This window comes from Harmonia axyridis, chromosome 2, assembly GCF_914767665.1.
Source record: "Harmonia axyridis chromosome 2, icHarAxyr1.1, whole genome shotgun sequence".
In the NCBI taxonomy this organism is placed as follows: domain Eukaryota; kingdom Metazoa; phylum Arthropoda; class Insecta; order Coleoptera; family Coccinellidae; genus Harmonia; species Harmonia axyridis.
The window spans coordinates 46,594,472-46,618,835 of record NC_059502.1 but is presented as its reverse complement, the minus strand read 5'-3'; the positions used below and the strand labels follow the sequence as shown (position 1 = coordinate 46,618,835).

Genomic DNA, 24,364 nt, shown 5'->3' with positions numbered 1-24,364 from the left:
TCACCGTTAGATTTGATGTCAACCTTCAATATTGACTTTGTATCAGGTAACCGGTGCTTGCACTGGCTTTAATGAGTATTGTACTGAGATTTAGTTTTTGAAAGTAACGATTTAGTGTACTGATAGTTAATCAGATATTTGAATAGGAGTTAACGGTTTTATTATTGATTTTCTATCCATTGATAGTTATATTGAAGTTATAAGTTATATTGAATAAAGGTTGTTTCATGCTTATTATACACTGTTGCAATTGTAAACAGTTTGCGGTGAGGTGCACTTCACTAACTGGCCATTTATTTCAACAACTATAATACTTGTGTATCCCTTCAGGATTTGTGACTGGAATTTATTATTACTTTATTCAACCTGCTATTTTATACCAGCCAGTTATTACAACCACTGTATCTGTATAGTCCTTCAGGATCTGTGGTTTAGGTCAATCTTCTTGTTTACTTGGTTATTTGTCCTGTTTATTATCTGGTATATTTGGAGTTTGTTGAACTCCGTTTACGTTTAGTTTTGGTACTGAAGTTTTAGGTTTAGCCTAAGCCAAGTGTAGGCTGATATAAGGATTCTGTTTTCAGGATTAGTTTAGGCATTATAGGTTGTAGTGAGCCCTTCTGGCATTTGTTGTTGATTATAGTTTAAAGGAAGCCTTCTGGCATTTGTTAGTGTTAGGTAAAGTTTTTGGGAAGCCCTTCTGGCTCTTGGTAATTTAGAGAATCCTTTTTCATTATTTTTTTTTTATTATCAACCACTGCATAAATTTTAATTTTATTAAACGTTTGACTTGAGTGATTTGTTTTACTGCTACTCTGGTAGAGGAGTACGCAATTTATTCTTAAGACAGGCATATCTCTACCTGGCGCCCATTATTACCTTCCATCTAATTTTGAAGAACTCACTCCCATCTTCACTGAGTGTAGTCGCGAGCCGAATTTAGCCTTGTGACCGGCTTACTCAAGGTCGACACGTCACAGATTATACCATTATCCATCGTAAAGGTAGAGGTAACATCATACCGGATACTTTATCAAGGTCGGTACCTATCATCGATACTGTTGATACTTCTCAGGGTCATTCCACGGATTTGTGGTATGACAAACTTCTGGGAAAAGTGACTCGTGCCCCTCACCGGTTCCCATCCTGGCGAATCATTCAGGGTAAGCTTTTCAAGAATGTAACACCTCGAATTCCTGAATTGGCCTCTGACTCGGATTACTGGAGAGAAGTTGTTCCTCGTCCTCGAAGAAAATCTTTAATTAGGCAGGTCCATGAAACTCTACTTCATGTGGGAGTTTTCAAAACCTATAGTAAGTTGGCACAACGGTATTACTGGCCAAAGATGCGATATGACGTGGCTTCGTTTATTCGCTGCTGCAGAACCTGCCATGCCATCAAACCGAGCCAGGAGAAGCCTTCTGGCCTCATGCTCTCCAAACAGGTCTCAATTTCTCGACCATTCGAGCTACTGTCTGCGGATTTGGTTGGTCCTTTACCTCGGTCTCGCTCCGGTAACCAGTATATTTTTGTCGTCGCGGATTGTTTCAGCAAGTTCCCTCTTCTTTTCCCACTGCGTACGGCTACCGCGTCAGCCATTGTAAAGATACTGGATACACATGTCTTTCCTGTCTTTGGGTGTCCCAATTCCATCATTGTCGATAATGGCGTACAATTTCGGTCTAAAGAGTTTGTTAAGTTTTTACAATCTTATAATGTTACCATTCAGTATACCGCGCTATATCATCCCCAGGCTAATCCGGTCGAAAGAATTAATAGGGTTATAAAAACTATGTTGAGGTCTTACCTGTCAGAAGATCCCAGAGGTTGAGATAGACAGTTAAACCAGGTTGGGTTAGCTATTCGTTCCTCAAAGCACGAAGTCACCGGTTACTCTCCAAGTTTTATTGTTTTTGGAAGGAAGTTTCGTGTAAGGGTGAAAATACCTGCCCTGATCAGATTAGTTTCGACAGGTCTGCCTTGACTAAAGAACGGGAAAAAGCCTTCGCGAGAATATATGGTGACGTTAAGATTAAGTTGGCGAGAGCGTACGAGGCTAATAGTCGAACTTACAACCTTCGACGTCGGGATGTCCAATACACTGTTAACCAGTTGGTGTGGAGAAGAAATCAGGTGCTTTCGGACGCCGCGAAATATTTTACAGCTAAGCTGGCACCGAAATATGTTGGACCTTTCTTGATTTCAGCGCGGGTATCCCCTTGGACTTATGAACTGCAGGGTGAGGACGGTAAACACCAGGGAGTCTGGCATATAAAGGACTTAAAAACTCATCCACCGGAGCTACTGACGGATGAACAATTGTCTGACTAATTTTGGCTGTTTTTGTTTTTGCTTGGGTTAAAGGATGGTTAACCCTTGCCTTGGGCATAAATTTACTAGGGTGGTCACTACCCCCATCTAGTGGTTGACATATGCTTAACATCTTTCGTATCGTCAGAACCACGATAGCAACATGCTATATTGTCCATCTCTGTTTCACTTTGGTGATATTGGACTTTTGAAGTTAATTCAAGTGTGACAATTCTGGTTTTGGTTGTGTCGGTATTAGAGTTTTGCTGGTGTCGTTTTCTTTGGGATTCATTGAAGTATTGTCGGTATTTGGTTTACCGTATTTGGCTTTTTGAAGTTACTGGCAAAAAAAAATTTGACCCTTCTGGTAAAATTTTTTTTAAAGTAAGGGGGGATTTGTAACGGTTCAATTTACACCATTGGATATTTCGGTTGGTGGTGCGCCCTCTAGAGGTTGATTGTTGATTCAACTCGGACTGTTCCGTATTAATATAAATTTGAATTTATTATGGAACAATTATTTCCGGATAAATGAGGTCGATTATCATTACCGTGGGGAAATATTTTATAATTTCTGGATTTCTTGTATTGTTTTCCTTCTGTGTGGGAAGTTTCGTTTGACAACTGGTATAGTCTATGGTTGGAAATTAAATTTTCAGAACCAGATAGAGGTTATCGGCGATTTGTGATAATTTTGAGAGAAGGTTTTTTGGAAAAGAAAATTTGCCTGATCGAAGAATATATGATCTGGAATCATCCTTGTTATAGGCGATTATTTCTTCAATTTGGGTAATTCCCTGTTTAGTTTATGGTATTGTGAATATTTCTGGGAAATACGTTTTATACGTGATTATGAGAGTTTTCTTCCACAAGCCCCATCTCTTGTATTAAATTTACTCTGAAGATCTGAGAGGTATGATATCATTCCTATATCTTGTGTCATTATCTGAGATTTCTATTTTATTAGGATTCCCTTCCCGGCGATTAGTTCGAACAACTGTGAAACTTACACGAAGAATATCAAGAAGATCCTTTTCCCTCGAACAACATCTGAGAGGTATAGATTCCTTTTGTATTCTGTGGACAATATCTTATAGTCTTTTATTAGGGTCCTAGTGCCTGGTTGGATTTGGAATCCTAGTGCCTGGATATTTTTGACAATCCTAGTGCCTGGTAACGGCCTGGATACGTTGAGAATCCTAGTGCCTGGTTACGTTCAGGAGTTCTGGAGTCTGGTATATGGTATGGTTTGAGGTTATGGTACTTATTTTCTGGTGTATGGTGGTGAATTTCTGGTGCAGTTCTTATGTATGGTACATTCTGATATATGGTACAGTTTGAGTGGATAGTATATTGCTGGCATATGGTGTAGCTCGAGTAGATGGTACATTCTACGTATAGAGATCTCACCGTCAACCTTCAATATTGATTTTGTATCAGGAACCTGGTGCTTGCACTGGCTTTAATGAGTACTGTATTGAGATTTAGTTTTGGAAGTAACGATTTATTGTACTGATAGTAAATCAGTCCTTTGAATAGGAGTTAACGGTTATATTATAAATTTTCTATCCATTGATAGTTATATTGAAATATATTGATCAAAGGTTGTTTCATGCTTATTATATAGTGTGGAAATTGTAAACAGTTTTCGGTGAGGTGCACTTCACTAACTGGCCATTTATTTTAACAACTCTAATACTTGTGTATCCCTTCAGGATTTGTGACTTGAATTTATTATCACCTTATACAACCAACTATTTTATACCAGTCAGTTATTACAACCACTGTATTTGTATATTCCTTCGGGATCTGTGGTTTAGGTCAATCTTCTTGTTTACTTGGTTATTTGTCTTGTTTATTATCTGGTATATTTGGAGTTTGTTGAACTCCGTTTACGTTTAGTATTGGTATTGAAGTTTTAGGTTTAGCCTAAGCCAAGTGTGGCTGATATAAGTATTCTATCTTGAGGATTAGTTTAGGCATTTTAGGTTGTAGGAAGCCCTTCTGGCATTTGTTGTTGATTATAGTTTATAGGAAGCCCTTCTGGCTCTTGGTAATTTAGAGAATTCTTTTTCATTATTTTTTTTATTATCAACCAATGCATAAATTTTAATTTTATTAAACGTTCGACTTAAGTGATTTGTTTTATTGCTACTCTGGTAGAGGAGTACGCAATTTATTCTTAAGACAGGCATATCTCTACCTGGCGCCCATTATTACCTTCCATCTAATTTTGAAGAACTCACTCCCATCTTCACTGAGTGTAGTCGTGAGCCGAAATTAGCCTTGTGACCGGCTTACTCAAGGTCGACACGTCACAAAGGTGACGATGAGAACTCACATCTTTTTGAATATTTCAGCAGAAAAAGCCTTTTTAGAAAAAAATTGTTTTTTTTCGTTTACGCAAATACCTAGTATTATAAGACTGTTTTCGGCTTGGGCCAAAAATGTACAGGGTGTTTATAAGAGGATCATGAACTTGAACAACTCAAATTCATCAAAACTCAAGATTTTCAAATCAGAACCTATATTTTTTATTATTTCTGTCGATTCAACGTACAAAAATAGTGGGGGTTACTTCAGCAAACCCTATACCTAAAATGAATACTTCAAGAGTTATCGAGGAAGAACTTCAAATGAGGAAAAACCGCTATTTATAACTGTGGGAATAACTGTCTGTTACCTCCGTAAAACATAGAAAGAAAATAAAATTCGATGTTTCCATAACTAAATTTGACATATCAAGAATTGTAATGAATTATTCGTAATTCAAAAATTGTATTGGTTTATGGATTTCTCAACAATACCAACGAAAAATTACTTAAAATTCATGAAATGTAAAATTTAGTTATCCAAACATCGAATTTTATTTTCTTTCTGTGTTTTACGGAAATAACAGACAGTTATTCCCACAGTTATAAATAGCGGTTTATCCTCATTTGAAGTTCTTCCCCAATAACTCTTGAAGTATTCATTTTAGGTATAGGGTTTGCTGAAGTAACCCCCACTATTTTTGTACGTAGAATCGACAGAAATAATAAAAAATATAGGTTCTAATTTGAAAATCTTGAGTTTTGATGAATTTGAATTGTCCAAGTTCATGATCCTCTTATAAACACCCTGTACATTTTTGGTCCAAGCCGAAAACAGTCTTATAATACTACGTATTTGCGTAAACGAAACAAAACAAATTCTTTTCGAAAAAGGCTTTTTCTGCTGAAATATTCAAAAAGATGTGATACCTCATCGCCACCTTTTTTTTCATAAGAATCCCAATAACTCATGAGCCGTTGAATTTTCACCCAAGGTATGGCATATTGCCGAAATTGCCATAAAAAAAGCTATCTAATGATGCAATAATATACTGGGTGTGCCATTTGAAATAAGGAAGTAGTAGTCTGTTTCCGGTATAACCGGAAGTTGTAGAGATCTGAAAATATTATAGGGGAAAAGATCATTGTCTCAAACATAGTGTATATAAACACTATGCTTCAGGGAATAGAGGCTCAATTGTGATAGGAAAAAAAAAGTGGTACTCTTTTTTCTAAACCAAGCTTTCGCAATACTTTATTGCTTCTTCAGGGTGTCTAAAATAAACAGATATAAAACATTAATACATTTACGTAAATTAAAATCATCTCGTAAATTACCGAAATTGAGGTTATACAATGAACAATTGAAATTGGTGCAATCATTAAATGGCAAAATCCTTTTAATTCAAAATACAATTTGGTATGTCTAATTAATTTCAACTCAAAAAGTACTATGGCAATCTTGTTTCAACTTATATTTTTTTACTGGGTCGTATTTTTTTTGACGGAATGTCATCTGTCCTTATGTCTAATCACTCATCGAGTGGGCCGTCATAGAATTCAGTTTCTTTTTTTAACAGATAGCTGTATATATTACTTAATTTTTTAGTATCAGATTTTTTATTTATAGAGTTTTCTCTTTTATTTATTTGGATCATTTCGTGGATAAGTCTTTTGTGATAATTGTTTTCAGTTTTTAAAATTTCTAAGTTTTCAAAGTCAATTTGATGGTCTAGGTTATGCGCATGTGTCGCCAATGCACATCTATCCTTACCGCTTCTAATGTCTGATCTGTGTAGATTTATTCTGTTTTTCACCCATTGGGAAGTTTGGCCAACATAAATACCGTGACAATCTTGACAACTTAGTTGATACACAACATTACTTTTCAATGTCTTCTGTATAGTCTATATCTAAATATATATATATATATATATATATATATATATATATATATATATATCAACAATTTTAATTCCCAATATACAACAATAGTTATAAGTTAGATAAGGGGTGTGGGAAAATTGATAAGTGTTATAATGTCACTCTTCTTTATTTCATTTAGTCGACGTTTCGATCCCGATGGGGACCTTCTTCAGGACTCTACAATAGCAATAAAAAACAGTCAAAATAAGGCAATCACAAAACATGTAAAAATAGTACATACCGAAATACAGAGTTGTAAAGATCTTATTTGAAAACAAATCAAAAGCTCTCAAGAAAGCAACTAACAAGAACATCAACAACTTCAGCGAAAAAAGATCTGATACTTCGTTAGTAAAGGAGTAGAAATCAATTATAATAAGTAAATAAGGTAAACAGAATAATCAACAAAATGAGAGGTTGTCAAAAATGTTGTCAACCAGACTTGCCACAGAATACACGCACATGACAGATGAAACATAGAGTAGCATTAAATCACATCGGTTGCAGTAATTCACTCTCACCGAACTCAGAACAAATGCGATTTTTTGAAAGATTCCATGAACCGAAACCAATCCCCTCTCACAGAAATGGCCTAGAACACAGAATTCATTTTCACGTTATCCCTACGACTGCTGAACTTGTTGAAATTCTTTCTGTATGTGATCCATCCAATTCTCTCCCACCGAACTGGTCATAATGAATCAAATAAGAATAGATGGAGCTGATATTATTTACATCCCTTCTGTAGTTCATCGAACAGGTTTGGCGTTTAATATGATACATCTCTAAGATATATATATTATATATATATATATATTATATATATATATATATATATATATATATATATATATATATATATATATATATATATATATATATATATATATATAATATATATATATATATATATAATATATATATCTTAGAGATGTATCATATTAAACGCCAAACCTGTTCGATGAACTACAGAAGGGATGTAAATAATATCAGCTCCATCTATTCTTATTTGATTCATTATGACCAGTTCGGTGGGAGAGAATTGGATGGATCACATACAGAAAGAATTTCAACAAGTCGACGTCGACTAAATGAAATAAAGAAGAGTGACATTATAACACTTATCAATTTTCCCACACCCCTTATCTAACTTATAACTATTGTTGTATATTGGGAATTAAAATTGTTGATATTTAAGCATGGGGTTTTATGCAGAAGTGAGAAACAACTATGGAAGAGTAGCATGTGAAGCGTTGAAGTCATGGTCGTCATATAATATGAAACTGGCATCTTATAGAAACCGAAGAGTGTTCCTTTTGGAATGCAAAAGACAGGGTTTACTTCCCAAACATATTTCCAACAATATGAATTATTTGTTCAGCTCAGCAAGTGATTCAGGTTCGTCCAGACAGGTTCAGGCTATGTTGGAGAAATCAAGACGTCTCGTTCTTCAATTTGAGATCACTGTGACTGTGAGCAGGATAGGAAGAATGGAGTGTGATTCTTCCAGGTTGTGGCAGATCTTGGAGGGGTTGCTTCCACCAGAGATGCTAAGTCGTTTTGAAACTTACCAGTCCAGAAGGTACAGAAGAGAATTTGCTACTATTAGGGAGAGAAATCTGATGAAGGTGAGAGCTCTGTCAGATGAACTTTTAAAGAGAGTAGAACCACAGGAAAGGTGGATTAAGAATGTTAGTACTGTTATTGTACCAGATAGAATATTGAAATTTCTAGCACTGGGCCCCAAATTCGGCATTGATATTCCTTTAAGGGAGGTGTCCATGTCGAGGCTGTTGTCAGATGTGGAGGGCATTATTGATCTTAATGATAGACTGTCAGATGAGGGAAAGAACATCAAACGTTCCCAAGCTGTTAATATTATCACAAACTACATCAAACCTGGAAAAAGGACTAATAATATTTTCCAGAGAGAATTTTACCACTGTAAGAGATACCTAAGTGAACATCAAGAATTGCTTGTGTTACGGGCTGATAAAGGCAATGTTACGTTTTTGATGGATAAGGATCAGTACATAGAGCTCTCCAACGAAATTTTACTTAATGTACAATATTACCAACTTCTTACCAACAGAGATCCAACCGTTACAATACAAGGTAAATGTAATGCATTGATTAAACGATGGGTCAGTGAGGGCCACATAACACAAATACAAGGTAAATCACTGTACATTTACAATTCAGTTCCAGCTAGATTCTACGGTTTACCAAAAATCCACAAACCCATTCTTGCCTTGAGACCAATAATATCATCTGTTAACACCCCCACATCCAAACTGTCAGTTTTTGTTTCAGACATCCTGTCTAAATGTCTTTCTTCTACCAGAAGTAGATATTTTATTGAAGATTCCTTTGCTTTTGCCCAGTATGTGAATGATTTCCAGTTACCTGTTGAATATGTCCTGATCAGCCTGGACGTTGTATCTCTTTTCACCAACATTCCTGTCGAGTTGGCAGTTTCAGCTGTTGAGAATAAGTGGGATACTATCAGAAACCACACAAGTCTACCAAAAGAAGAATTCATCCATGCCATCAAGTTCCTGTTTTCTTCAAACTATTTTCTTTTTAATGGTAGGTTCTTCAAGCAGGTGCTCGGTTCCCCTATGGGTTCCAACTTCAGTCCATCCATTGCTGAATTAGTAATGGATTTCCTTCTGGACCGCATTCTTGTTAGTATTCCTTTTCACATTCCTTTCATCAAGAAATATGTTGATGATCTAATATGTGCTGTACCTAAAGACCAGGTTGCTTTCGTTCTAGACAAGTTTAACAGTGAACATGAAAGTATACAGTTTACTTTGGAGGAAGAAACAGCGAATGGAGTCCCATTCCTGGATACAAGGGTGATTCGAACACTGGAAAATAGGCTGATTCTGGATTGGTACCGAAAACCAACAAGTTCAGGGAGATACATACACTATTTTTCTAATCATTCACATGGACAAAAGGTAAACATGATTTTAGGATTGAAGAATCGTATAGAAAAGGTTGCCCATCCAAGTCTAAGGCGGCAGAATCTGAGGTTGTTGATGCAGTTGATGCTAGAGAATGGATACCCAAAAAGGTTATTGTCCAGATTGATTTATAATACCACTCCTTCGACAAGGCCAACGAATGGAGAGAGGAGCGCATCCACCACTGTGGACACTGAGAACACGGGTAGAATTCTTTACTTGTCTATTCCCCTAATTAATGGTATGACAAACGCATTAATTAACCTCTTAAAGACCACAGAAACTATGCTGATTCAGAAATCTTATTTTAAAATTGACAGATTATATAGTCGAGTGAAAGATAGGATGACTGTTGATAACATGAGTGGTGTGGTATATTGTATTCCTTGTTCAATATGCAGTGAGGTGTACATTGGTCAGACGTCTCAGCTTCTGAAGAGAAGGATTGCTCAACACAAAAGCGACATCAAGAATTCAAGTAAGATTTGTGCCCTAGCAGACCATACCCGGGACAAAGATCATCCAATGAATTATGATTCCACCAAAATCCTAGAAATTGAAGTTAGTGGAAGAAAAAGATGTTTCTTAGAGATGTATCATATTAAACGTCAAACCTGTTCGATGAACTACAGAAGGGATGTAAATAATATCAGCTCCATCTATTCTTATTTGATTCATTATGACCGGTTCTGTGGGAGAGAATTGGAAGGATCACATACAGAAAGAATTTCAACAAGTTCAGCAGTCGTAGGGATAACGTGAAAATGAATTCTGTGTTCTAGGCCATTTCTGTGAGAGGGGATTGGTTTCGGTTCATGGAATCTTTCAAAAAAAAAAAAAAAAAAAAAAAAAAAAATCGCATTTGTTCTGAGTTCAGTGAGAGTGAATTACTGCGACCAATGTGATTTAATGCTACTCTATGTTTCATCTGTCATGTGCGTGTATTCTGTGGCAAGTCTGGTTGACAACATTTTTGACAACCTCTCATTTTGATGATTATTCTGTTTACCTTATTTACTTATTATAATTGATTTCTACTCCTTTACTAACGAAGTATCAGATCTTTTTTCGCTGAAGTTGTTGATGTTCTTGTTAGTTGCTTTCTTGAGAGCTATTGATTTGTGTTCAAATAAGATCTTTACAACTCTGTATTTCGGTATGTACTATTTTTACATGTTTTGTGATTGCCTTATTTTGACTGTTTTTTATTGCTATTGTAGAGTCCTGAAGAAGGTCCCCATCGGGATCGAAACGTCGACTAAATGAAATAAAGAAGAGTGACATTATAACACTTATCAATTTTCCCACACCCCTTATCTAACTTATAACTATTGTTGTATATTGGGAATTAAAATTGTTGATATATATATATATATATATATATGATACATCTCTATTATATATATATATATATATATATATATATATATATATATATATATATATATATATATATATATATATATATAATAGAGATGTATCATATATATATATATATATATATATATATATATATATATATATATATATATATATATATATATATATATATATATATATATATATATGATACATCTCTATTACCTCTCTCTCTCACAATCACCATATAGGGCAGGTAACTCCTAGTGCCGGGCATTTTTTTTTGCCAAAGCGCTTCAGAGGGACGTTAAGAACTTCCTCACAAGCCTCGTGTTTGCGAGGATCACTTCTTTCTGCGCTGTGCTTACAAGCTCTCTATCTAAGCCCAGTCTCAGCGTGTTCTCAAGCAGATGTTTTTCCACCAACCCATTTGTTGACATGACCAGCGGGAGTATAGTAGTCGATTTCAGGCCATATATCGTCTTCATCTCAAATGCCAGATCGTGATATTTCGTCAGTTTTTCGACGAACGCTTTAGTCATATTTTAGTCATATATATATATATATATATATATATATATATATATATATATATATATATATATATATATATATATATATATATATATATATATATATATATATATATAATAGAGATGTATCATATATATATATATATATATATATATATATATATATAATATATATATATATATAATATATATATCTTAGAGATGTATCATATTAAACGCCAAACCTGTTCGATGAACTACAGAAGGGATGTAAATAATATCAGCTCCATCTATTCTTATTTGATTCATTATGACCAGTTCGGTGGGAGAGAATTGGATGGATCACATACAGAAAGAATTTCAACAAGTTCAGCAGTCGTAGGGATAACGTGAAAATGAATTCTGTGTTCTAGGCCATTTCTGTGAGAGGGGATTGGTTTCGGTTCATGGAATCTTTCAAAAAATCGCATTTGTTCTGAGTTCGGTGAGAGTGAATTACTGCGACCGATGTGATTTAATGCTACTCTATGTTTCATCTGTCATGTGCGTGTATCAGTTTTTATATATATATATATATATATATATATATATATATATATATATATATTTATATATATATATATATATCTATATATATATATATAAAAACTGATTGAAAAAGCGCAGAAGCAGGTCATCTTATGGACCACCCGAATAGTCCGAAGTTTCCTGACCACCAGCTGATAAATGTCTTGATCCGACCGATCCGGCATTATCGACAGCCAAACCCTATTAAGGTGATTAAAAAAAAAAAAAAAAAAAAAAAATATATATATATATATATATATATATATATATATATATATATATGAAACATGTAAAGGACTTATTCATTGGGTATCTAGGTTGAAATATTTTTTTTTTCCAATCACCATATAGGGCAGGTAACTCCTAGTGCCGGGCATTTTTTTTTTGCCAAAGCGCTTCAGAGGGACATTAAGAACTTTCTCACAAGCCTCGTGTTTGCGAGGATTACTTCTTTCTGCGCTGTGCTTACAAGACTCGTTGAGACGCATCTGGCTGAGAACACTCTTAGGTTGGGACTGGAAGAGGATATGATTAGCATTCCTCAGGAAGAGGTTATTCTCGCGAGTACACGAATTGTGAGAAGGTTCCTTACCTCAAATTGATAACATCCTCTGGAGCTGCTTTGGCTAGAATATCCGGCAGTACCATTGATTGCCAACCCCACGAGGTGATATACATTTCTGCACAAATATATGATTAGTTTTCCATAAACATCTTAATTGGTCATCGCGGTGATTCACTTGTATACTAAATCTCATCCTCCTCGGATTTGTTATCCGGGAAATAGTGAGTTCATCTTTTCCAATACCAAAAATCCCAAGTCCCCCGGTTTCGTGTTTTCTGGTTATCCGATCAACATGGAATTGTGGATAATGCTTTGAATTGCTATTCTTTATCTGAATGCTATTTTTATCGCGATCAGAACTATAGTTTTGGAAATCATAAACATATTTGCGGAACCCCTGGTCCGACGATTTTGTCCGAAATTAATTGCAGCATTCAAGATCCGAACTCATCTCCGATAAAATGTGTATGTCCTTCCATTCGAGAAAATTATCATTTTTACGAGCAGCCGGACGGAAAACATCGAATCTGAGGACGAATTTATCATCAGTTTGTCATCGTCTGTGATCATTCTTTGCTCAAAATTCGAAAATTACAGACATTGTGATTGATATATAAATAAACGATCCGTTCGGAGAACGCTCAAAAATATTTTGAATTTTTTTTTATTGGACGTAGTTACCTTATTCTTATTCATGAAACTGCTTCAACTTCTACTTACGCATTATTTTTTTATCATATTCAGAGTGTAGTACTCAAGGAGAAAACAGAGCAATGGGATTTATTCAAGGAAATGCCATTTCCATTCACTTTCAAAGTCTACTTCTTCAATGTAGAAAATCCGGAGGGTATAATGAAAGGAGAGAAGCCAATTGTTTCTGAGAAGGGACCATATGTTTATGAGTAAGTATCATTTGTTTCATAATTTCGAGTTGATTCTTTCAATGCTTGTTCTCCAATTGCTCAACATACAGGATGACTAACGGAACAACGACTCATTGGAGATAGAGGGCCCCGAACTGAACGAGAATTGGGGTTTAAATGTCCCAGAAGAGCTTAAGCTATGAACTCTCATATCTTCATTATTATGGCAAATTTTTCACAGATATTTCATAGCTTCTCTATCCGCTCACAAATAAAATTGCTGGTCCATATTCAAAATAACAATTTTTGTGTCAGATGAAACAATCACTCAGTATATATGAGAAAAAAAGTCGAATAATATTTAAAAAAAAATTAAAAAATTGAGTGCTCTGTGTTTGAACATATCTTCAGTACTTCAAATTCAGTGTTATTGTTCTACCAAAAATATTATTACATGAAGTGAAAATGAGAATGTTGTAATATTCCGTTCTCAACATATAATGAAAACCACACAAAAATGTGCCATTCAAACATAAAACAGATATTTTGCTGAATTTTTCTCGCTCTTTACAGATTTCTATTCAAATTTCTTCATACCATATCCGAGTGATATTTTTTGACACGTGATTTGAAATTTTCGAAGAACGATCTGCAATGTTTTGATTTTTTTGTCAGCAGATGAAAAATGCATATGTGGAATATCTATACAAAAGGACCCCGCACGTTTAGTAGGGAAAATGGCTTTCCGTGAATTTGGCTGAATTTTTGATATGTTGTAGTTCTTGATGAACTGATCAGAAAAGTCCTCAGCCATAAAGCTCAAAAATGGACAGTTTTCGAGATATGGAGCTTTGAAAATGGATTTTTTGCAATTTTCGGCGTTTTTGCTCATCAATCAGGGAGCTCTCATTTCTGGTTTTTATGGAATTTGGATGTTCGGCGGCCAGAACCCGACTGAGAAATGATCTTCCTTGGTTATATTAGGCACCGCCATCGATAATTTTTTATACACTGCTCCACATTGGCTATGAAATGAGATACAAAATCCGAGATGTTCCATACATCTTTCCATGCCACAAGATGACGCCAGAATAATTCACATGATCGAGAAACGACATATTGTGAGATTTTTTTAAGAGAGACCATAATAACTGAATCCTCATATATCTGATGTCCAATAATATCAAATATGTTAGCCGAAATGTTCATAACCAGGCATCGCGAGCTGTAATGGGGGAAAATGGGAAAATCATAATCATATATCCTCAGGGATAACAATTGTGATCACTATTGATGTCATTTACATATGATATGTGATTTGTTTCTCACAAATCTCGATAATCTGACAATGGGGTACCAAGACATTTTCCTCAGAATGTCTCGAAATTGATGATAGCATCTCACAGACAAACGAATCCGTGAAAATGTCTGCAGTTTTGATACAATATAGTACTATCCTGGTAAAATATAGAAATCCAAGTGTTGGAAGCAAACTATGAATGGAACTTCCGATATTAACCCACGAATTCTTGAAAATATTTTTTTTTTCTATGAACTTTTTGAACTTCACACATACGAATGAATACTGTCTAATAATATGATCGTTGGCAAAATGAATGAGTAGATTAATCAAAAACAATATAATAATGAGAGTAACATTCATAATAATAATAACAATAATGATAATAAACAAAAAACTTTTAAAATTATATTAGCAATCGCAAGAAATCATTTAGAATATTATGAATCGAATCGGGGGCAGAATTAATGATTTGATAACATAAAACTATATCAACGAACGTAACACAATCACAAATCATCTCAAAAATAAGAAGAAAAATCAAGCCTTTCACGCCATGTAAACTCCTATCTAACTACTCGATCTTTGGTTGGGTGGATACTACCTCATCAAATCATAATATCATTGATTCATTCTGTTGGCAGCATCGATCACATAGTTCAATAAATCGGAATTTGGATACTTGACTCCTTGGTTATGGCGAGCATAACCAAGGAACCATAAAACGCTAGCAATGTGAGCACAGCATCCTACGGTCCCGGCACCCGATTTGCATGTGCAATAATAGTCCTGTATTGACTCTTCATTTTCGTCGTTAGTATACACAATCCAGAGCTGATATTTTGCTGCGTTCCGGAATCTGGAATAAACTCATTATTATATTGTTTTTGATTGATCTACTCATTCATTTTGCCAACGATCATATTATTAGATAGTATTCATTCGTATGTGTGAAGTTCAAAAAGTTCATAGAAAAAAAATATATTTTCAAGAATTCGTGGGTTAATATCGGAAGTTCCATTCATAGTTTGCTTCCAACACTTGGATTTCTATATTCTACCAGGATAGTACTATATTGTATCAAAACTGCAGACATTTTCACGGATTCGTTTGTCTGTGAGATGCTATCATCAATTTCGAGACATTCTGAGGAAAATGTCTTGGTACCCCATTGTCAGATTATCGAGATTTGTGAGAAACAAATCACATATCATATGTATATGACATCAATAGTGATCACAATTGTTATCCCTGAGGATATATGATTATGATTTTCCCATTTTCCCCCATTACAGCTCGCGATGCCTGGTTATGAACATTTCGGCTAACATATTTGATATTATTGGATATCAGATATATGAGGATTCAGTTATTATGGTCTCTCTTAAAAAAATCTCACAATATGTCGTTTCTCGATCATGTGAATTATTCTGGCGTCATCTTGTGGCATGAAAAGATGTATGGAAGATCTTGGATTTTGTATATCATTTCATAGCCAATGTGGAGCAGTGTATAAAAAATTATCGATGGCGGTGCCTAATATAACCAAGGAAGATCATTTCTCAGTCGGGTTCTGGCCGCCGAACATCCAAATTCCATAAAAACCAGAAATGAGAGCTCCCTGATTGATGAGCAAAAACCCCGAAAATTGCAAAAAATCCATTTTCAAAGCTCCATATCTCAAAAACTGTCCATTTTTGAGCTTTATGGCTGAGGACTTTTCTGATCAGTTCATCAAGAACTACAACATATCAAAAATTCAGCCAAATTCACGGAAAGCCATTTTCCCTACTAAACGTGCGGGGTCCTTTCTCATAATAATGAAGAAATGGAAAATCATAGTTTTAGCATTTTTTTATTGATCATCCTATCCTAGATGCTTACCTATGGAAGATTTAAATATTCTTTCAAGTTGAAGTCTTCTATTGCTGCTGTGGAGGAATCCTACTTAATTATTATCGATTGACACCATAGTTTAGTAGGATACCACCACTGAGCCGTTATTCCCTACATCACCAGTCACCCTGTAAATAGTAACACGAAATCAATTTGATGTGGGGAGAAGGAAAGGATACAGATCATTAATCAATATCGAAAAAAAACTAGTTTGACTTTGCGACATTCCAGCAAACATCTTTCAAACCATTTCTATGAATTGAAATAATACCATGTTGTCGATCATACATATGAATCATAGAAGTAGAGTTGTTGAAATTATGTAGAGATGCGGGACCGGTAAAATTTGAATTATCACCTGTTTTAGCCCTTTTCAAGTTATTATGATGTTTAGTTTTGGCAACGTCGCGTATTCTAGGAATATCGAGACGTTTATTATTTAGATATATTAATGAGATGTATTGTTATCGGAAAGGAAAGTTGAAGTTTAGTAGAATAAAGTTTTCGGTGTTTAATATAACGGTTTTGGTTTCATTCACGGACAGTTTGAATATATTGAGATTACAGTTCATTAGCAGGACAGTTTGCATTGTATAAATCCCATTTTGTTCCATTTCAATCCTTTACCCTGTTCCCTTACATCCTTATACAGTGCGGTGCTGTGTGGAAGCAGAAAGCAGGTTTTATTGGTAAGATCGGTAAGATTTTATTGGTTCAAATAGAGAAAATGGAACATTTTTTTGTTCTTCGAGCATGGGAATTGAACTTCAATTAAAGTTTCAGTTAAATTTATTTTAGTTTCGAACTATAAACGGAGTTTCGGAACACATTTTCATTTCATTCTTAATTGTATTTGGAAATATTCATTCAGTTTATTTTGTTCGTAATAAGGTATAGAGCGAAGTAAAAACGTGCGGTAGTTTTTTGTATTTTTTCAGCGGCTGTCGTAAACGATTCGGGTCGAAGAGTAAGCGGTGTTGCCAAGCGTACAAAAAAGTATTCAATTCACCGTTGAGACTCGCGGGGTTAGTTTTCGAGTATTCTACGTACTTTACTTTCAACACAACACTGAACGAAAAGTGTACGTAAATACAACGAAAAAGTACGTTGGGCCAATTTATTTATTCATCGAAATAAAGCCAGTGGAGCAGGCGCGGATCCAGGCCCCACTTTTGGGGGGGGAACTTTCAGATACTCAAAATACTGGAAATGTGGATCCCAGACACTTCCGCTATTTTCGGACGTCATTTTTTTTGCCGTTCATTAATATGGGTTTTCACAAAATGTAATGAAGGTGAAATTCTTGATGATCTTGTAATTATTCGAGCCTTAGTATGTCAAATTCTAGGAGGGCCAGCAACATTTAAGAGGTGCCCGGGCCATTTGGGGGGGGACGTTCCCCCAGTTCCCCCCCCGTGGATCCGCGCCTGCAGTGGAGGCGTCCATTGGACAAACGAATTATAGTACATTGGGAGTATGTACCGAATGTGCGTAAATATTATTACTATGATACACTACGGCAACGTATGATAATTCATCGGTCCAATGAACGAGTTTCGTTGTCGCAATGAAATTTGTTCATTGGATTAACGAACGTTGTACGTTAATTCAACGTACGAATCCGTTGAATCAATGTAAAATATTTATTATTGGAATGAACGAGTTCGTTGGCCCATTGATTGTTTGAATTAACTTGGTACGTAAATTCAACGTACGTATATATTGAATCAATACTATTCGGTTTTACAAGAAGTTGAGAAAATCGTCATCAAAGGTTCATAGCCCTTTTAATTTGAATAAAATTATTGGTTTATAATCTTATCCAGAATTAAAGTAGGAACCTTTGACGGCGATTTCCTAAACTTCTCGCAAAACGGAATTATGATAGTTTCGTTGAATTCAATGAAAATTCGAACTTCATAATATTTGGATTTGTGGAAACATAACAAAGCATAGTTTGAAGATATTTATGAAATAATTTATAGAATACATCATATAAAATAAACCCCCATAAAAACATAAAACAACAAAAAATTCAACACTATTTTTTTTATATGTATAATATTATGTAAGTATTAAATATCATGTTTTATTTTGTACACTTTTATTTCTTCTGATAAAATATACACACTAGAAAATGTTGAAAAGGTTCGGAGCTGGTGAAAAAAAGATCAAACCATTTAGGATTCTCTAGAAAAATCTAGGTAAAATATATAATTTTGAAGCAAAAATCAACCACTTTGAAAAAAACTATGGAATTCGAATCTTCTGTGATCAAAATATACAAACAATTCATTTATGAATTTAATATCATCTTCGATGCAATACCTTTCATGAATGGCTGTATGAGGTTGTTCATTTTGTTTTCCAATATTCTATATGATCTTTCACTTCCTGAATCTACCTTCAAACAAATCCCTGAGAATTTGTTTTTGTCCAGTAAGGGCATCCATCGTAGGCACCAAATAAGCAAGTAAGCTCCAAACAATTAAAGCATCTAGTCCATCTATAAAACAATTAAGTATAAGAACTCCTAAAGAAACAGAACTAGGTCCAATTTAAATCGTACAGGTATTTTGATTTGAAAAGAATCTTACTTTCACTGAAATTTCCTTCACTAACAGTGCCCAGAAGTTCTCTCACAGTTTTTTCTTTCTTGTTTTTCTCTATCATGAGAAATGTGATTATGTTTTGAAAGCACCTATCCTAAACTGTGAAAAGAGAGTTTGATTTACCAAAAACCATTTGGAAATTCATGTCAACCTGAAAACAGTGTATTATGGAATGGGTCAAACCAATTCCGTTAGCTCTTGAACACCGCACAACTTAAATTTTCTTACTAAATATTTTCTCAGAGAGTGTTTTTGAGCATTTTGAAGGTTCATTCTTTCTGTTTCGTTCATTGATATGTTTGGAAATTGTATCAGGTGTGTGAATAAGTCTTTCCCGTTTTTTTTCAAATTTTGAGCCTTTATTGTGAAAAAATGGTTACAAATGAATTATTGAAAGTATTGGCCATCGCTAGCTACAACTTTCCCCCATCTTTCTGGCAACATATGAATCCCGTTGCGAAAAAATTCGACCGGTTTGGCCTCTATCCAGTCATCCACCCATTTTTTGGCTGCCTCGTAGGAATGGAAGTGCTAGTCAGCCAGGCCATGCGTCATCGATCTGAAGAGATGGTAATCAGACGGAGCAATGTCTGGAATATACGGCGGGTGGGGTAGGACTTCCCATTTGAGCGTTTCTAAGTATGTTTTCACCGGCTGTGCAACATGTGGGCGTTGTCATGTTGCAAAATAACTTTGTCGTGCCTGTCGGAGTATTGTGGCCGTTTTTCTCGCAGTGCGCGGCTCAAACGCATCAATTGTCGTCGATAGACCTCGCCTGTGATCCTTTCATTCGGTTTCAGAAGCTCATAGTAAACCACACCTAGCTGGTCCCACCATATACAGAGCATGAGCTTGGCGCCATGAATATTTGGCTTGGCCGTCGATGATGATGCATGGCCGGGTAGTCCCCATGATTTTCTTCGCTTCGGATTATCGTAACGGATCCACTTTTCATCGCCAGTCACGATACGATGCAGAAAACCCTTTCTTTTATGTCGCTGAAGCAGCTGTTCGCAAGTGAAAAAACGCCGTTCGACGTCTCTCAGCTTCAGTTCGTACGGCACCCAATTTCCTTGCTTTTGGATCATTCCCATGGCTTTCAAACGCTTGGAAATGGTTGTTCGGTCAACTCCCAATGCTTCAGCAAGTTCTTCTTGCGTTTGACACGAATCTTCATCAAGCAAAGTCGCCAATTCTTGATCTTCAAAGATTTGCGGCCGCCCGGAACGCTCCTTGTCTTCCACGTCGAAATCGCCACTTTTGAAGCGTCGAAACCATCCGCGAACACTTGAATCATCGACACAACCTTCTCCATAAGCTTCCTGAAGCAACCGATGCGCCTCGGCAGCAGATTTCTTCAAATTGAACCAATAAAGTGAAACTTCCCGCAAATGACGTCGACTCGGCTCAAATTTCGACATTTTCACGATTTCAAAAATTTATGATGCGAAAAAATTTCAACTAATGTGTTAGTGTGGAATTGTTGACAGATGAATAAGCTTTGATTATGACATATGTAACCATTGAATACTCGCACAGTATTGGTGGCGCCATCTCTTACAAAAAACGGGAAAGACTTATTCACACACCTGATACAATTAATTGATTTTCTCATATTTGGGCACTTGTTGTTGAGTCTTCCCTGTTTACTCGTTCGATGAAATTCCTGGAATTACAAAATTTTTCCTACAACTGCTATGAAAAGTAGCGTATTCTGCATAGTTAACACAATTGAAAAACTATGTGTTGCGCATACTGTGGGAAATATTATTCCCCACGGCACTTTGCCCACACCTCGCTTGGAAGACCAATGAAATTGGACTTTTTAGTCGTTTCTATGGAAACGCAATAAATTAGCACATACTGTCAACGAAGGTCATTTTGATTTGAATAAAGTCCATTACTTGAATTATTGAAATTCGTACAGATGTAGGAAAAGTATAGTGTGCAACATAATATGGAGAAAGTCCTTTTCTCGCTCGTGTGTTTGCGGCACTCGCCTTTCAGGCTCGTGCCACAAACTTCCACACTCGCGAGAAAAGTTGGACTTTCCCCACTTGTTGCACAATATACTTTTAATTGTTTATTTAATTTTGAAATGAATAGGATCTCACCAATTTTTCAGTTGGAAATTATTCCAATATTCCTTTTTCAAGACAGTAACTCGGAAGGGTGCAATCGTTGGAATTGATGTTATTCGATCATCTTGAAATTTTTCAAATTTTGTATAATATTCATAGAGCATTATTCTTTTTAGGATTTCATTGCGGATATTGGATAAATGAATTACACTGCCTTCATCCTATTGTCGCCAAACTCCTAGCTTCTGCTGGAACCTAATTCGTGAGCCCATATCACATATAACTTTTACTTATTACTTTGAGATCGTCAACAAATAATTTTTGAGCTGGAAAACTCATTGAATTGCTAAAATAATTCTGTACAGGGTGGGCAAATAAGCGAGGTAAGCGGCTATATCTCAGGATCCACTCATCGTAGAGATTTGCGGTAAAAAATTTTACCACTAAAGTAAACAAAAGAAAACACTGGAAATTGTTTTGAAGTTCATACCTCCACCGCTAGGGGGCGTAATAGCTATCGTCGAGTAGAAAAATGCATTTTACTCGAAAAATTTTCATATTGAGTTGGAAAAAAAATATCATCACTGTAAACCTTGGAAAATTCTCTATCTGTTTGAATTGTCACTTTCGATTTTGCGACATCAAATGAGGGTGGGGGAAAGATAGAAATCTGACTGATTGAAATGTCTGTAACTTCAGTTTGGCTCAACATTTTTGAGCAAATTAGATCTTATTTGAGAGACAACATATTGTTGATTAAGGAAAAAATATACTCATAATGAATTTGATTCAGCTGCTTCCGATAAGTCAGAAGTTCATTGCTTTGTTCATTTTTCTCTGAAATTTCAAGAGTAATGATAGGATTTTCTTAACATAAACAAAAATTTCATTGAATTTGCATGAAAAAACCTGAAGGTCGCAAAGCGATAATTTCAGACGTTCTGAAGTTATGGCCGAAAGAAGATATTCTTCAACTGATGCACTGCGAAAAACCAAATTGAGTCTTCAATTTCTAACAGAAACAGAAATCCCATCAAATTTGTATGAAAAACCCAAAAGGTCGCAATGCGATAGCTTCAGGCGTTCTCTTGTTATGGACGAAAAAAGATATTCTTCAACTGATACACTGAAAAACTAAATTGTGTCTTCTTTCGGCCATAACTCCAGAACGCCTGAAGCTATCGCTTTGCGACCTTTTGGTTTTTTCATACAAATTTGATGGGATTTCTGTTTCTGTTAGAACTTGAAGACTCAATTTGATTTTTCGCAGTGCATCAGTTGAAGAATATCTTCTTTCAGCCATAACTTCAGAACGTCTGAAATTATCGCTTTGCGACCTTCAGGTTTTTTCATGCAAATTCAATGAAATTTTTGTTTCTGTTAGGAAAATCCTATCATTACATTTGAAATTTCAGAGAAAAATGAACAAAACAATGAACTTCTGACTTAGCGCTCCCTATCGGAAGCAGCTGAATCAGATTCATCATGAGTATATTTTGTCCTTAATCAACAAGATGTTGTCTCTCAAATAAGATCTAATTTGCTCAAAAATGTTGAGCCAAACTGAAGTTACAGACATTTCAATCAGTCAGATTTCTATCTTTCCCCCACCCTTATTTGATGTCGCAAAATCGAAAGTGACAATTCAAACAGATAGAGAATTTTACAGTGATGATATTTTTTTTCCAACTTAATATGAAAATTTTTCGAGTAAAATGCATTTTTCTACTCGACGATAGCTGTTACGCCCCCTAGCGGTGGAGGTATGAACTTCAAAACAATTTCCAGTGTTTTCTTTTGTTTACTTTAGTGGTAAAATTTTTTACCGCAAATCTCTACGATGAGTGGATCCTGAGATAAAGCCGCTTACCTCGCTTATTTGCCCACCCTGTACATAGGGAAATATTAGTCTAACCTAAGAGATGATTATATAATGATTCCATATTCCAGTCACTTAGTAGCTCATGGAGTTCAAGCGATTCCTAGGTATGAGAAGGAATATGTGAACTTGACACAAACTAATTTCCTCCTGAATAGTGCCTAATTCTCGAATGGTTCCTGATTCTTGAATTGTTACAGTGGATGATGTACTATAATTATAGATAAGCTGAATTATTCTATCGAATCATGAATCTTAAGAAATAGAATAATGTACTATTTGAAGAAATAAAGGCAAATTTGTTCTACTTTTGGAGTGCCTCAGTACAATATTGAATGCACCAAACAAATCTCATTTGAACACCATAAAACTCGAATTTTTTTACCAAATGTTTTCTCAGATAGTGTTTCCAAGTATTTCGAAGGGTTCTTTCCTTTCGTTCATTGATATGCTCGGAAATTGTACAATTCATTGATTTTTATATTTGAGCACTTGTAGAGTTTTTCCATGTCACACGTTCGATAAAATTCCTGAAATTTGAAAATTTTAATTACTTGTTCAATATTGATAATGAATAGATTGTCGCCAATGGTAATACTATGGAAGAGAAAGAACTGATAAAATCTTACGAAAAAAATATGAACTTACTATTTTTGAGTCCCAGATTACGCATTCTTATAATTTCATTAGTTTTTTTGAAAAAAATTCACAATATTTGCACCTTGTAGGTTGGGGTTTTTATTTGTACTCGTTCAATAAGACACATACTCAATATTTCAATTATTTTTTTTGCATAAATTGCTTCATTTCATAAAAAAACAATGACAATCGACAATATTTACCGCTCGGATTTAATCCAAGGTTGAATGCTATCAGCTGTTTGAAAAGCGGCGTTGCAAGGCTATTGAGTAGTTCGAATTTGAAAGTGTTCATTTGTAATCATAATGAAATTACCCGTGTACTTTCAGAATTATAGAGTAACATGCCTTATATATGTTCAATCAGGATTTTATGGTAAATACAAGCAGATCATTGTTCTCAGACCTGAATGTACTAAAATAAGGAAATCATTGGGTTGAATTTTACTGATAAGCTAGTGAGTTTTTTATTCAACTCACCTATGAACTTGATAATACTTAAATATATAAGTATTGAATATTTTTAGAAATATTTAAGTATGGTCGAATTGATAGGTGAGTTGAATTGAATC

The 24,364-nt window shown here is 35.2% G+C and overlaps 2 protein-coding genes across 3 annotated transcripts in view; one reads left to right on the top strand and one right to left on the bottom strand.

The window, feature by feature from the left end:
* LOC123673940 overlaps nt 1-19,612 on the bottom strand; it is a 35,739-nt gene extending 16,127 nt beyond the window's left edge. The window contains exons 1-4 of one of the 2 annotated variants that reach the window (XM_045608711.1): nt 19,423-19,612; nt 19,180-19,345; nt 18,911-19,088; nt 16,571-16,710 (exon numbers count right to left, since the gene is read on the bottom strand). The gene's annotated coding sequence lies outside the window, so the exon portion shown is untranslated. Of the gene's footprint in view, nt 1-16,570; nt 16,711-18,910; nt 19,089-19,179 lie in introns of both variants that reach the window. The other variant, XM_045608712.1, reaches the window with a different exon arrangement.
* Nucleotides 1-24,364, top strand: part of LOC123673336 (sensory neuron membrane protein 2-like) — a 57,245-nt gene that overhangs the window by 16,657 nt on the left and 16,224 nt on the right. Inside the window, exon 2 of the mRNA XM_045607821.1 lies at nt 13,268-13,425. Coding sequence (XP_045463777.1) covers nt 13,268-13,425 — 158 coding nt within the window. The remainder of the gene's footprint in view (nt 1-13,267; nt 13,426-24,364) is intronic.